Source organism: Pseudochaenichthys georgianus, chromosome 5 (genome assembly GCF_902827115.2).
Source record: "Pseudochaenichthys georgianus chromosome 5, fPseGeo1.2, whole genome shotgun sequence".
NCBI lineage: Eukaryota > Metazoa > Chordata > Actinopteri > Perciformes > Channichthyidae > Pseudochaenichthys > Pseudochaenichthys georgianus.
The window spans coordinates 10,927,340-10,944,186 of NC_047507.1; the positions used below are offsets into that span (position 1 = coordinate 10,927,340).

The 16,847-nt window shown below is 44.6% G+C and overlaps 1 protein-coding gene across 5 annotated transcripts in view; it reads right to left on the reverse strand.

Moving 5' to 3' along the window:
- The window catches only part of celf4 (CUGBP, Elav-like family member 4), an 82,686-nt gene extending 71,575 nt beyond the window's left edge, over positions 1 to 11,111 (reverse strand). For 4 of the 5 annotated variants that reach the window (XM_034083121.2, XM_034083120.2, XM_034083122.2 and 1 more), the window contains exon 1: positions 10,440 to 11,111. In XM_034083121.2, coding sequence (XP_033939012.1) covers positions 10,440 to 10,707 — 268 coding nt within the window. In that variant the 5' untranslated portion in view covers positions 10,708 to 11,111. The remainder of the gene's footprint in view (positions 1 to 10,439) is intronic. The other variant, XM_034083123.2, reaches the window with a different exon arrangement.
- Between the last annotated feature and the right edge of the window lie 5,736 nt (positions 11,112 to 16,847).

Below are 16,847 nucleotides of genomic sequence, written 5' to 3' on the forward strand. Positions count from 1 at the left end.
TAAATCTGAAAAGATCTGTGATAGTGAGCACTTCTCCTTTGCCGAGATAATCCATCCCACCTCACAGGTGTGGCATATCAAGATGCTGATTAGACAGCATGATTATTGCACAGGTGTGCCTTAGGCTGGCCACAATAAAAGGCCACTCTGAAACGTGCAGTTTTGCTTTATTGGGGGGGTCCGAAAACCAGTCAGTATCTGGTGTGAGGGGTAGGATTAGGGTTAGGGGTAGGGTTAGGGTTAGGGTAATGTTGTGAATCGAGTGGCCTGTGTTCGTCGTCCATAACATACGCCTGCCCATACCATAACCCACCACCACCATGGGCCACTCGATTCACAACATTACCCTAACCCTAACCCTACCCCTAATCCTACCCCTCACACCAGATACTGACTGGTTTTCGGACCCCCCCAGACCCCCCCAATAAAGCAAAACTGCATGTTTCAGAGTGGCCTTTTATTGTGGCCAGCCTAAGGCACACCTGTGCAATAATCATGCTGTCTAATCAGCATCTTGATATGCCACACCTGTGAGGTGGGATGGATTATCTCGGCAAAGGAGAAGTGCTCACTATCACAGATTTTTTCAGATTTGTGAACAATATTTGAGAGAAATGGTTATTTTGTGATTATAGAAAATGTTTTAGATCTTTGAGTTCATCTCATGAAAAATGGGAGCAAAAACAAAAGTGTTTATATTTTTGTTCAGTGTAAATCCATAATGGACTAAAACATGGGAACTTCAGATCTACTGATAATCTTCACAGAATAAGCAAATGTTTTATTTACAGGTTTAAGTGACGGGTCTGTAAAGATAGTCTATAATGGGTCACTCTGCTGAGGTGCTGGAGTCACATGGACACACAGTGTGATTCCTAAGAGCAGAGCTTTTAATCAGAAACTTTGCTGAGCTCTAAATGACTAACTTTGCAATTTTTCTCTCTTGATGATTAGTGTGATAAAGTAATAACTTTAATGTGGCAGGATAAAACATGCTCATGTTTTACTTAAATTGAAACCACTTTTAATGAAAATACTTTTTGGAACATGGCATTGAAAACTGGAACTTTGTTAGCTTCGGGTCCACTCGATGCCAAATTAATTGCTACTGCCCAGCGAGTCCTCGTGGTATTGATAAATGATCCATGGAGGAACAGGTTTTTCTCTTTCACACACACACAATCACATACACCTGCACACACTCTCCAGGGAAAGCAAAGCTTATCAACAAGCCAATGCTAACACACTCACACACGAGCCTGAGCGCACGCACAGCCTTCTCTGTGTCTATCTACAAACCCCTGAAATCATTCCACACCAAGTGAAGCGGGTATGTATAGGTTGGGCCAGGATTCCCATCTCCTGTTCTGTGATTAAAGGACCAAACTAATGGGCTCGGTCTCAATGGGAACCTGTGTGGGGCTGGGAGAGACCTCAGAAGCCATTAAATTGCAAATCTGTAATAATTTGCTGAAGGCTTTCTGTCCAGATCGTTCCCGGGGCTGATTTGTGCATTGAGGTACCGCTCTGAATGGACACGCACAAGCCCAGCTGAGCCCCGGGCCAGCCAGCCACGTGAGTCTACTAGAAGCCACACTCCGCGTACACACTGGGCCACATTTGCTTTACAAGAAACCACAGTGCAAACCCATGATGTGATTTTCATTTCATGTGTGCCAGCAATCTTAGCTAAATGAGTACCTGATTTATGAAGGCGGAGCTAATCAATCAATAAGAAACCAGGCTGTTCCTTCGAGTTAAGGTAAACTTTAAATGCACCAAAAGTGTATTCTAAATGAGTTAATCCTGCAGCCCTTTGCCAGGTTTGATGAACACCGGGCCAGAAGTTCTTCCTAAAGGATGCTAACAAACAGACACATGAAAGCCTCCTACTCCTGCAGAGTCTCATTACCATATTGCAATATGTAAGGGGAGTTCAGGAGCCAATCGACACGCACTGAAAAGATAGATTGACAAACATACAGTAAACCCTGTCCGATTAACACGTTGTCAAAGATCCATTTGATACAGAGGGCACTTGCTTGTTTACCCCCGGGTTGGCTGGAGCTGCAGGGGTCTAACTCTGCTCCCATCCCAGGAAGGTCATTGTCCTTTCTCGAGCCATGATGGCCACAGAGTAGTGCTTAAATCTGGCAAAACGCAGCCTATAAATTACAGCAGAGGACAGAGGGGTCAAAGCCTGGCGTGGAACCGGGCCAGAAGCCATCAATCTGCCGAGGCAAGCGAGTGCGACATCTGTCTCTGGGACTTCCTCACTCTTTCCACTTCTCCCTCGGTCTGTCTTTGCTTCTCAGCCCCGTCCCCTTTCCTCCCGTTCCTATTTGCCAGCTCTGTCATTGAGCACTCTCGCTGTGTGCCTCCATTTTTAGTCTGCACCTCTCTTTAGAATCGCTGCTCTCATTCTTGTATCTCTCTCTGCCTCTTGATATTCTTTGTCTGTCTTTGTGTGCAACCCCCCACCCAAACTCTCCTCCATGGATCTCCCTCGTCTCTTTTCACGCATTCTCTTACATCATCCCTGTTTCAACATCTCTTTAATTCTCCTTCCCTCTCTCCCTCGCTCTCTCCGTCTTGAGCTCCTTGTCGTTTTACGCACTCTTGCACCATCTCCCTCCCTGCAGAGATGTGTTTTGGTCTATCTGCTCTCCAACCAGCAGGATAGGATAACGCCTTGATGTACTTTCCCTCCATGTGATGCCAATAGGATTGGAATGGTAATATCTGGTAGCAATTTCTCCTTTTTGGGAGAAGAAGTGGAAAGATGTGGACCCAGTGGGTGTCTGGAAAACAAATACATTCCGAGCCTTTTGTCGTTCAGGACTGTGCAAACTAAAGACATTTCCCAAATATAAAAAAGGAACAAAGCCTCTCTGACCTAAATTGCTGACTTCAGATATCCCCTGGCATCTGTTAAAGTGAAGAAGTAGTTCTTAATGGAGGATGCTGACTCTGGCAGTCAACACTTGTGAAGCCTCATCAACAACAACAAACATTTCTCTTTTGGTTGGATGCTTCTGCTCCTTTAATTAGAACATTTTGCATCACATTTCAAACCCAAACCTTCAAAAACTTCTCCATGACTTATTAATCCTCCTCCATTTTTTGCATCAAACTTGGTCTTGAATAATTGAGAAAGTTCTTTGAAAAGCCCTAACCTCCATTCCCACCTTCCTTTTACAAGTCAACGTGGTGCATTTTTAATTGAGGGGGACATGAAATAGGCATGAAGGGAGATGGGAAGAAAGTGAATCGAATCAGGGACACTCAAACCTGGCAGTCATCGCACAGCATAGGGGATTGAACGCATGCATACAGAGGAAGCTAAATATGTGTGGGCCTGACAAGCCACACACCCTCAACAGTCTTTGACGTGCTTAGCTGTCTGGGACAAAATAGTACACGGCTCATGTAATCCCTGCTTTTAGAGTATCCGACCAGGCAGACCCAGATACACCACTTCCAGTTATGTTTAGCAATTTGGTTGAGAATAAACATCAATTCAACTTGCTATGAACCACGAATCTCCAAAGCCGAATGATTTGTTTAGTGTGAATGAGCCAATGGGCTCAAAAGGTAATTGAACGTATCACTGGTTGGAGAAAGCGAGCTTATTACAATATCTGTTTGCAAGGTAATAACAATGATTTGCTTTTTCTGCGATATTAAAACATAACTTGACCTTGAGAACAATGTTCGAAATGGAAAAATAGAAACATTTCAATAAATGAAATGGAGTTTGAAGTAAATAAAAGACATTTGGAGCGGAATATTTAAAAATAATGGATGTGCATTAATGGAGCGCTGCTACAGTTCGCTGTGACAAACTTTGCTTCTTTTTTTCACATTGCTGCTGTGTCATGCTGCTAATTCCCCGTAGACAGGCTCTGCAGTAGAGGGCTGCAGCTGGGCCCATTTTCACGTTCACACTGAGGGTTTGAGCGTAAAGTATAAATATTAAAATTAAACATTAAAAGTGACTGTGCAGTCTTGCTTTGGCTCGGGCTGGTATTTGGCAACTGCAGTGCTATACTCTGCATTATAATACCCACACATATGCATCCAAAACATATGCACAGAGGGGGATGAACACCCATACAGAGAAAACCGATCCGCGCCTGTGTAAACCCTTACATGTACTGTACACATACAGATATTGGGCACGGATATGATAAAGTACGCCATCCTAGCCTGCTCGCTGTGCAATGCTTGATAAAAGGAACCTACAGCTCTAATCCTAAAGGCACAAAACCAAAGTCTTTAAGTACACAAACAGAAGAGAATCACAACCTTTTGACCGAACAAAGGAAGTGGCCTTTAAGCCTTTTACGTTGAACAACTACATAGCCTAGTGCATGAAGCCTGTGAAATGTTATGGCACAGATAAGAGAGCCAGACATGGAAAATATAGGGACCACAAAGGATCGTGTTATAGGAGTACCATGATATTTTTATTTAGTATTTAACTGTTTAATCCTTAACTATAATGCCTTTTAAAAACATGTACAAAATCAAAAAAATATATAAACCTAAAAAGATATCAATAGAGATACAGTAATCTATGTTATTGAAAATGAATTTATCAGTATAGCATCAGTAAATCTAAAACAACAACACGTACTGTAAGACTTTCAAACATTTCAAAAGTATTGCATCCCCCGTCCCTGAACCGGCTGGCGGGATTGGAAGCAGGGGGGCTTGGAAGTGTATTAAGCGTACCTAAAAGATTGAAGAGGCCTAAAGCGTCAACTTTTGAAAAATTCAACACAAAGCACAATAATGCTTAGCTGATGCAAGATCCTTGAAAACAGAAACACATTTTCCTCCCCAAGGAGCCATTGTCAAAAAAAGTTTGTCTACTGGAATAACGGTTTGCTGGGGCAATGAAATGAAGAGCAACAGGGAAATTGTTTCGCCTCTCTTTTATGGAAAACAAATGTGCCAACAGTTGATGAAAAATGTAAGGCAGATTTTATTTTAGCCCAGCTGTGGAATATAGGCCAACGAGTTAAGCTGTGCCAAATCTCAAGAAAGCGTTTCGGCTTTTCAGAGATGTTTTCCACCTTTTGGATTGGATTGATTTGGACTTTGACTTTAGCTGATCAGAATATTGATCTCTAAGTGACTAAACTGAGTGAGTCAATCAATCAATCAATCAATCAATCAATCAATCAATCAATCAATCAATCAATCAATCAATCAATCAATCCATCTATCTATCTATAAAATAGTTGAGCTCAGCCCCCTTTCTGACCTGCAACATAACGATGGCCACAAATCTTCCGCGTTGTGTTTCTCCACAGGTCAGCAGTGCCGGCCAGAGTGAGCCATGACTTAACCACGTGGAAAAATTAACTGCACAATATCAGACTTATGCTGACTGGACCATTTTACCATGTGATGATGGACATGCACTCGATTCAACTAAAACCGTCTGTGAGTCACAGTCTCTATACAAAGCCATGTAATGGTGATATTGTAATTGAAAGCACATTTTAAACCCATGTCCTGCTGCATATGTTCTCGATATACTGTCTAAACGTTTTTCCCATTTTCTCATTTGCATTTAACTTTGTGTTGAATGTATATCAGCATGCTTCACTCTGTCTTTAGGAAGTGCAATGAGATGAGGATGTAGGTGCAGCCATCCCTTTAAATTACCTCTCTCTCTGTATGTAAAGGTCAGTGGTTTTAATGAGAGGCCTGCCGAGGTCAGAGGAGCCAGAGGGCTGCACCTCCCTGACAGGCCTCATGACTCCAAACCTGCGGTTAGCATGCTAATCCTCACAGGAGCTCCATGAGCACTCCCTCCTCTGGCTCGGTGCGGTCATCTCTCACTGTGACTAACTGGCTCCCTGCTCGGCCATCAGCCGGCCCCCATCTGACAGTCCCCTCCAATAATAATGGACAACAGAGGCAGTGCTGCCTTGACAACGGCCCTCCTGACAAATTAGGCTCACTGTACTCGCCGCTCTGGCTCCGCCTCTTGTTTCCCTCTTGTTGCTTGGCAGTTCTGGGCTGTGCCAGGACAGGGTGGCGGGTGCGGTGTGGCGCCGGTGGCACTTTAGGAGGAAGCGACCTCCTCTATGACACATGTTGCCCTTCTCTCAGACAAAACACTCAAAATCGATGGCGTCTTTATAGAAACGGGGAACAATGTGGGACCTGAGCGCGCATTCTGAGCAGAGCTGAGTGGGGGATTCTGGGACAGGGCGGAGAGGATGAGAACATAAACACACAGACACACACACAGACACACTCATCCCAAACCAAATGTGAGAGGAGGAGAGCGAAGGATCCCACAGAGAGAGGATGATGCAACGAGAGTGAAATCTTTTGGCCGGAACGCATGCTGCATTAAGGCAGACCTGCAGGACGAAAACCCACACCCGCACTTCTCTCTCTCTTTGTTCTAAGCCACATTTGGTTTTATCCTCCTTTTTTTTGCAGACGCTACTCTAATGGCAACCTGTAACACCTAATGGGCTGCAATAAAACACAGCATGAGACTTTCATGTTTTGGCATCGTGACTTCCTCGTCTCACCAAACACGACGAGCACGATCTGCTTTGAAGCTGCTACTCTCCTGACACACTCACTCGCTGAAATATCAACACCATAGACGTTCTGAGGGGATCCATAACTCCCTTTATGACCCGCATAGATTATATCCCCCCATCTGTGGCCTAAGCCATCTGCAGTAGGGGTACATTTAAACAAGATTACAATTGGTCATTACAGTGCATCTCCACTTGTTTCATTTCAAACACCATTTTCTCCAATATTTATATTGAATTACTGATTGCAAAATTATAGGTTGACTAATTAGAAAAAAAGTGCCCACTTTTGTTATTATCTTTTCGTCAATTCTTCATTTTCAATGCAAAATTCTCTGAAAATGCTGATTTCATCCTTTTAAACATATTTGGCGTCTTGACTGACGAAACAAGACCCTTAAAAGACATCGCATTGGACTTTGGGAAAGGTGGGATAAACACATTTCACTATACCTGACATTTAATAGACTAAAAGATTAATCCAGAAAATAATTGGCGGATAAATCAAACATAATCGTACAATAGTTTCAGCTGCATCTATTAGGAAACAGCCTAACATCAAAGATATAATCATTCATTTCCACCGTTATTTGTATAACAATAAGCAAGCAGAACTTTATATTGAAAGCAGATAACCTCTACGGAATAGCTGTGACAATTTATTAGCACAACCTGCCAGGGCAAAATAGATATTTGGCCTAAATCATAATGAAGTTTCAACAACTGCTTTGACTTTGAGCAACTCTTTGCAACCACTCTGTCTTCTCCTGGCGAGGACTAACATGTAGTGTGGCCAAGGACAATGCTATACTTGACTTAAATTAACACCAGATAAACCGCAATAGCAGCAAAACAAACTTGGTGACAGTTGCATTTGCACGGGCAAAACGAAGATGTAGAAAACAAAGGTTTGGCCAATACCGCCTGCAGATGTGACAGCGGTAAACAATAGATAACAACCTTCAGTTATTAAACGTCTTCCCCCGTATCATCGCGGCTCAATTGCCCCCAGTGATTATTACATGAAATCAGGCTGATGAATAGTGCAAGCAATCATATCTACACCTTCTCCTCCTGAATAGACCCCCACCTCCCATGCTGCATTGCCAGAGAGAAGAGGGAAAAGGGCTGGCTCTTTGTGCTAGCCGTGCCTCTCAGCCCCGTTGTGCTTGGCAGCAGCAGCAGCAGCAGCAGCAGCAGCAGCCGGTGACCATTATAAATGGCCTCTATTAGCATGGCTCGGTCGCAGAGGGAGAGAAATAAAATCATTGGGAGAATGTGGGCCTGCGCTGGTGTCCCTGCGCCCGCTCCCAGCCTCTGCCCCCCCCCCCCCCCCACCATTCTAAGGGGACAGAATCCTAAAGACTAGATTACTAGTGATACATGGAGTCATTATGGGGAGGGTTATGGCAATAGTATCACAGGCACGGCTGACAATGGCTCGGGGTCTCTTTCTTCAGCAGTAGCATTACCATAGCAAAGGCTGTTTCTTTACGCTTGTTGACAGCAGAACCTTTTATTACCTGCCGTAGCAGAACAAGCTCTGTATTATCTGAAAACCATGTTTATTTCTTTGTTAAAGTGCCATGTCTCTTCGGGTGAAGTGAAATGAATGCAACAGTATCCCCGGGTGAGGCATTATAACATTGTTAGCGATGACAGTTACAGGTACCCTAACCCTGGCGTCTACAATCGCCACTTCAAACTAAGGCTTTGTATTACCAGAGCCATTATCCAACATGATGCCACTGTCAGTGAACAGGCAGCATGTCAGCCCGAGAACATGGAGTAAAGGCGAAAGGGGAAAGAGGCAAAGAATGAAGGGGATCACGCTGAGTTAATGAAGAGGAGAAAAGATGGAGGGAAAGAAGAGGAGTTTTCTGGTCGGCAGTTCTATACACTTCAGTCCACTGGAGCGTTACACACCTTACAGGGTCATCATGCCCTCGGTTTGACTCTTTCTAGCAGCACTCAGAAAAATGCAAACTGCGTGAAGGAGCTCAGGGAAAGGGGAGAAGAAAGAATAGAAAGGTCGAAACATGTATTCACAAAACAAGTATACATATGTACGAAAAGTACTCAATGGTTTGACAGAAAAACCAATGCTGCATGCATTATTTCCCTTTCAAATAGTTGTGTAATAATTACGCGTAAGTGTATTTACTCTCATCTCAAACTCTTGCTGTGATATCACACAATACCTGACTCGTGTTATGCTGTGTAGTCTTCAATAAAAGCGGTGTGGCGGCAGCGCACACAGTCAGACACTTTGCCTGTTATTCGTGGGACGTGCTGTCTTTTACTGCTAATTTGTGGATCTTCTATATGGAAACCTCAGGAAGGTGTTAGGGGGGAAGGCGGCCTTGGAGCAGGTTGCAGTGAGCCAGGGAATAGCTAGTGCCTCCAGCTAGTTAAAAATATGAGCGCAGCGGGGGCTCGCTAATGAAAGCGGGGGCCCTGCCCGGGAAGCCAGGAACGTATATCGCGGTGAGGAGACAGTTCTTAGAATCAGCTGGCCAGCCGTGGCTAGTTCTGGGGCCACTGTTGATTAACTGTCCAACAGGGAGTCGCTACTACAGCTGGACTATTAATAAAAGATAACCCCCCCTCTTCCCTTCTCCACCTCTTTGGTTTCCTCCATGCCTGCAGACAGTCTCCGCCCTCTGGAATTATGTATATCATAATCATTTCCTGACACATGGTGCATGTCACACATTGTTTACGTGGGGAGGAGGCTGGTGGTGGGGGGGCTCCCAAAAAGTGATATCTCATTCTTAATGCACTTTGCTCCCCTGGGAGACGTCCTGCAGGTATAGCAGATCAATTAGTGACCTCTCGTTAGATGGTGATTTGCAGAGAATGACCTTTCCCTTGAGAGGGGATAATCAAATACAGGGATAAAGATCATTCCTGTTGCACCAAAATTACAAAGCTGGTCGTTGATATTACACAGAAAGGCCATGTCGCATTTCAACGCTAAAAGTTTATGATAATTCATTAATGCAACCAAAGGGATATACATTAAGAGCAGTTATAAAAAATACTTAAGTAATAAACATTGCTGGGTTGTTAGAACGTTTAAAAAATAATAAAACATATCAATTTCAAATTTTTAATTTGAATGTCTACTGTAGTTTAGTTAGCATTTTTAAGGTGGAAAGATCACATAAAAGAATATTAAAAGAAAATTATAGATTTAGGCCTAATCTTGCACTTGCACGCGCGTACTCGCGTGCACGCCCCCTTCACGGACAGCCATCCAACACACGCGCGTGCAAGCAAGCAAACACACACACACACACACACACACGCACAGCGAGAGAGAGAAAGAGAGAGAGAGTATACGGGTAAAAAAGTGTACGGCGCTGCGGGCAATCAAACACAGCCTCCCCGCTATTGCAACGTGAAAACGTGAGGTTAATGGCCTGGATTTAGCACCGTATAGTGAATGAAGCACGTTTACAACCGCCCGGACTAGATGTGTGAATACTCCCGTGCACACTGCCCACATAGGAACACTGCTCCTCCTAATATCACCCTACATAAATTCATGCCGTCGTGACTCCCGATTCGTGACACTCTTATCATGCTTGGATATTCTTGCCCCATAAAACAGAAAATAATGCACGTACTTATTTGGAGAACCAATAAAAAGTCTAACAAAGGATTTAATCTCTTTTTCGGGTGGACACACTTCCCGAAACAACATGCTTAAAGTCTACAGCCTAACGAATAATTGCACCATGTGCCAACAATTGTACCCATAAAACCTTGCTGGATTTAGGATCCACCATCTCACCACTGTGTGACAAAATGCAAAGTGACAAAAAGGCAAGGTGTCTCAGGGATGTTGGGTTTACCCACCTTTGTGCATGCCCGTGAAGCGGTCCTTCAACACAGTGAGCTCGTAGATCTTGCCGAACTCCTCGAAGAGGGGCCGGAGGTCCTTCTCGTCCAGGTTGCGGGGGATCTGACCGATGAAGAGTTTGATGGCATCGTGGTCCTTCATGGGGATGGTGGCCGGGCAGCCCACCGGACTGTGGCTGTGGCTTAATCCGTTCACGAGCCCGTTCGTGTTGGAGACCACACCGTGCACCGAGCCGTCCACCTGCCCGTTGGTTAAAGTTGCCATCTTCAGACCGGCCAGTGAGTTGGGATGGGTACAAACAGCAGCAGTTGGTGGTGGTGGAGAATCGTTTAACGTTGAAAAAAATGAAAAGCTGGTGAAAGTCTTGGTCAAAATTTGGTTCCGAGACCAAGCCGTGCCAGAGCCGATTCCACTCTCGTCCGCTCAAAGCCAATATTTACACTGATATGAAAACACATGTAGCATTTGGCGAAGACGCATATCAAAAAGCGCGCAATGCTGTTGGTCCCGGTGGAGGCTTTGATTCCTTATATTTATGTCCTACCCAATAACTCGTTCATTGATTTCATAAAAGAGAGACAGAGAGAAAAGAGAAGGGGGAGGGAGAGGGAGAGAGAGAGACCAAGAGCGTTCACTGTCTATTTACACCCACGTTCCCTCGTCCCAGCTTCTTGGCACCCTTTTATTTTTTTTTGCATTGAGGAGTCGGTATGGGTGTCTTCTCGGTTTAAACGGACAGGGCCGGTTCAATGTCTGCCAGAGCAGTAGGGAGGTTTGGAGAAAGGGGCGCTGCTTTAAACTCGGTATATGTCAAAGCCAATGCTCTCTGCCCACCCTTTTCCTATGCCGAAGACACAATGGTACAATCCACCAAGGGGAGAGGGTCTATAAATAGAGAAATAGAGAGAATACGGTCCTTTGTGCTCCTACTCAGAGCAAATAACTACACATGCACGAACTCAATAATTCATGACTTCTTTGTGAATGACACGTATTCTTATTAATTGCAATAACAATGTTCTCCCGACATGTTTCAGTCAAAAATAAACATTCGCTGTTTAAGGAATGTGATGGAAAGGGGGACTGTCGTTCAGTTTGAGCTTGAATCACACTTTATATCCTCTCTAGCCGTTCTTATCTTCGTCAGCAGCGGCAGTGAGAGTCTCTGCAGCCTCACTTCGCTCCGGACGGCGGACAGCTCCGTGGTGCTGAAAAGCAGACCCGCAGGATTCACTGAAACACACCGATGCGAGGTTCCTCTGACGCTTCCAAATGTCTCGATATTGTTGAAAGAAAGCGGCAGGTTTTGCACCGGTGAGATGACGTTTTATTAGCTTCTTCTGCCATTTCTGAAGTCTTGTGGATTAGATGATTTGATATCCAGAAAGGGGAAGTCTGTGAGCACCGCCGAGTGGCGTAGAGAGGGGGCACATCGAAGAGTGGGACACTGACAACATTCACAAAAGTCCATATGTCGGCAGTTTTTTTACGTTTATTTAAACGATGATTAATCTCACAGAGAGAACACATTATAAACATCTGAGTATTGTTATTTATTTACTTATTTACAAAAGATGTCAGAAGCAATTTAAAAAAGGTGGATCAATTCAAATAATATTTGAAAAGACATCCAATAATATCAGTTTCCTCTGAAGTAATATTGAGCTTACTTTGGGCCTTCAGGCGTCAACCACACAGGTTTTAATCGAATCTTAAAGGGCTAGTCTGATCATAGCAGTGTTTGATTTATGAAAATCTAAGCATAAGTGAGTTTGATTACACTCAGAGTGGATTTATTCAGAACTAAAGAGCACATTAACGTGTTTGATAAAGTGTGATCGTGCATTCCTGATTAAATAGGTTGGAAAAAAGAAATGCAATCCTGATAGGTTAAACATATTATTTAGCATGATGCTCCCCTTTAATATCTGGCGTTGAACACCATCTTATTCTCATATAACAGAAATCTGCGTTGCCCCTAATCCCCTGGAAGATGCCAAATGGAGGGACGTAAGATCTGAACATTCCCTCTCAAAGTGTCAACAGTTTTTATTGACAGCCCGTAACCTCTTTTGGATATCAGATCCAATCTGAGCGCTGCCGCCACAACCTCTCAGTTACAATCACGGACCCTTCCTCTGTATTCCTTCTGGAGTCAGTTCATGTTTATCTCTAATCCCTACTACAATACCGGAGGTCACAGCAATGTGTAAATGATAAGAGTTGTTATATTCCTTTTGAAATCCAGTCTGACAGAAGACATTTAAACTGTCATCAAAGTAAAACGATTCGGTGACAGTGGAGAACTGTCTCTGGAAAACATAGAACACAATCCTTGCATTTAAGTATGTGACACCTTGTCTCACAGAAAGACAAGCAAGTTCATCTTCACATATATACAAACCCCAACACATGTTGATCTCCAGTTCAAAGAAGCCTGCATTTCACACATGCATATAATCACGTGTATCACCATGCCTCGTATTTAGCTCTAGCTAAAAGTGGTTGCCTCTTTAAGATTATCTGCAGTGGTGAAATGAATGACCCTTACCCGAGAATTTAAGTATGCGATACTTGTACTCGAGCATTTCCATTTTTTGCTGATTCAAGCTTCCACTTCACTCCATATTAGAGACGACTGTTGTACTTTTTGCTCCACTACCTTCATTTGTGAAATGTTTCTGAGTTCTGAGTACTTTTTCCAACAGTCACAATATGTTGTTTTGACATTAGACCAAAGCGTGCGCTCGACAGGCCGCAGCCAATGAACCATTCTCCAATGATCGGCAAAATGAACTAGTTGTGCACTCCAGTCATGCTCCGGTGTCTTCAGTCAAACCATGCAGCCTAAAGGCCTCATTGTATACCTACCACTTCCAAGGCTCATAATGTTGACCTATTTGTTTTCATTTTTGGCTATGAGGCATACCCCCCCCCCCCCCCCCCCCCCCCCCCGCCCCGCCTCTGCCGAGACATTAGCCAACCATTAAATAACAAAAGCGACACACTCTCACCTCTTCTTGCTCTTCCGCCAGCTAAATGGCCCGGTAATGTCATCCCGTTCTCACGGCATGACCGGGCCCCAGCGGGGTGGGAGTGGGGGAGAGGAGGAGAGGGGGGGTGGGGTTGATTTTTCTTTGGCATGACAACGTGCTCTGCTCTCCAAGCTCTCCCTCGGGGCCACACTCCATTCACCACAGCAGCCTTGCCTGTGCTCACGCCTGACTTACCTCCGGCAATATTTTTTAATACAAGGGTGAAATGGGAGGGCACAAATCATTGTAATTATGTTCAGTGGGTACTGCCGTGATGATTATATAAGGTATGGCTCCACGTTGGTTCCCCCATGGTCTGTTTCGTCACACAACCTTCCTGTGAGCCACTATGAAATGCTTTCAGTGTCGCCCGCAGTGAAATGGCTTCAGGGACCGAGCCCACCGGACTGATAATAATAACACGCAATTAACGAGCAAGACGTGTAACAGAGTGTCTTTTCGTTCCCAAAATGGTACTTATTTTAATCCAATTGGGTATACTCAAATATGACTGTGGAGCTCCTCAAAACATGTGCGCCCAATGTATCGACGTGCTGAGAGCAATTCATAGTTCCAGTATATCAAACCGTTTTCATTTGTATTTGCTCACAGATTGATGCTGTTCCATGGTCCCATACAGACTGATCTGGTTTGCTCTGCCTCTGTCCATTGTGCTGAAAACATTCAGAGCAACCATACGTGTGAGCCTCTGTCCATAGTGCTGAAACACACAGGAACAAGCTGTGACATGCACGCCTCTGTCCACCGTGCTGGATTTAATATAGGGCAATACTGACAAGTGTTGCTCTTTATAAGGCAGGACGCCCGGGTAAGTCTCAAAACACTTAGAACGGCTTCAGGCTCCAAACCAGCAAGGACAAGGTGTGCATGGCCACGATGTGGACTCCCAATTCCTCTAAATATTCCTCTGAGCTCATCAAAAAGAGGTCAGTGCATCCCCCCCCCCTCCAAATGAACCTTTGCAATCATACAGCAGAAGAGGCCTATTTTGCCCTTGGAATATTGCTCCCTTGCTCGTCATGGCTGCAATTTTCAGTTTCGGCAGTGTAAATGGCTGCAGCGAGGCAAATAAATGAAAAGGGAAATGAAATTCTGGGAAGCCAAGTTACACAAATAGATTGATAATCTGCATGGGGCACCTTAAAGAGCTCTGGCGTGTTTCACTATTACCTATTCTGCATAGTAATGTCTTTTCTCACCTCTCCTTCACATGGGACAGAGTTCTAAATCTCCTGCAGCCTTGGGACACCCAGACGGTATATCACCTCCCAGTAATTTAGGAGGAAGAGCGCAAAGGAATGAGGAAATGGCGAGTGCATGAATAAATGCGTAGAAAGTTTCGAGGGACGGAGGGCAGTAAGGTTCAATTGAGCTTGATTAGCAGCACTTTGTGAGAGGTCGGAAAGGATGTGCCAGGAGAATACTGCACTCATTTCAATGTATACCGTCCTATACAAATACACAGCGTGCTTGGCATTTACTTTACGAGTTCGCTTACATGTCAAATTGTGTATGTATTTTATGTATAATATGCCGAGGCTTCCATCTAGTTTACATATGAAATAATGTGTGTATGAAAGCATTAATAACAAATGATATACAAGTAGGCAGAAAGCCATGCTGGTAATTGGAAGACGGAATATTTCTCAATTTCCTCAGGCAAAATGCATTTCATTGGGTCATGTGTGAACAGTCTTACGGCGGAGGTTTGTTGACACGGGGTTGAGAGGCAGGGTATTATCCCCCTTGGGCAAAAACAAACAAAAGAACAAATGCATTTAATAACGCATTAAAACCATTAATGTTATTTGTAAAACATCCTCCCAGCAGATCTATGGACTAAGCAACGCTTGTTTAGTTTAACACACACACACTAATCAAAATGCAGTATATTATGCGATTTATAAAATTAGCACACATGTATAGGCCCATGACGTATTGCTTCACATATTTCACACATCAAGCATGCAAAGCATCGTTCTCCAGTGACCGGAGGCACATCATGTTCAGCAGTTACACAAATGGTGCTGCACTTCAAGATGTTCACAGAGGTGCAATCCATATTTCTCAGAGAAATGGAAATGGTTGCTCAACATTCCTAAAGTGAGCACACAGCTGAGCACAAGACAATGACAGGACAATATGCATCTCATTAAAACAAAGCCCGTAGATTTGTGAATTGCACGGCCTCCTGGGGATCTCGTCCTGCGGAGCCATGAGGTGTGTCTGTCTCTCGCCCCGTACCTGGGCTACATTGGAAAGGAATTAGTGCTGTGACATTTGACATGGGTGGGCGTCTCTGCCAGCTGCACAGATCAGCCATTCTGACAGCCCCTCTCCTTGACTTTACGCCGTGCTCTGAAAACACAAGCCTCTTGACAAACACCAGCTTCTTGACAACATCACACACACAGCGGCGTGTGCTGGGAACATACAAATAGAGCTTAAGGCGCGGGGATGAACATGCACACATGCTTTCTCGCTCAGGAACATGACAGACAATTAGACCAATTTCGCTGCAGTCCCTTTGTGACTATAAAAGCGCTTTCTTTTGTCCGATGTTTCGAGGCATCTATTCTCAATCATTCAAGACAGAAACTGTCTCCAATGTCTGGCTTCTGTTTGAATCATGCAGCACCAAAATCCTATTTCCACTACAACAGATCAATTCCACAGAGGGGTCAGGGGGTGAGCTGAACTGCGACCCCTGGCTTTGTTGGCGCACACTGATGATACTCAGAGGGCTTGACCTGGTTGTCAGGGGGATGTGACACCTCCATCCCAGACAGGCAGCCATTTTGGGGGCACAGTTTCTGACTGCGCGGTGTCATTAATTGCCCTGGTGAGAGAAGTGGGACTCACAGGGGAGCGAGATAACACCTGGTTCTCTGGTACACCCCTGGGCCACAAATGTCTGGAGTAAGGATAAGGTGCTGCGTTCGTGTCACTGCATGCGTGAGGATGTGTGTGTGTGTGGATGTGTGTGTGAACACTGTGTGCATGCGCCCACTCGTTTGTATGTGTGGGTTATATTTTAGGAGCACTGTAATTCACATGTGATGGGTGCCAGACAGGTGAACAACCCCACATGCGAAAGCAGATAGAGCTTGTCTATTTGCTTTTCCTGTGACGCAGAAACTCCACGGGCTTTGTCAAGCTGAGATTTTATTTACTAGCAGGAAAGTCCTTTTACACACACACACACACACACACACACACACACACACACACACACACACGCACGCACGCACGCACGCACGCACGCACGCACGCACGCACGCACGCACGCACGCACGCACCCACCCACACACACACACACACACACACACACACACACACACACACACA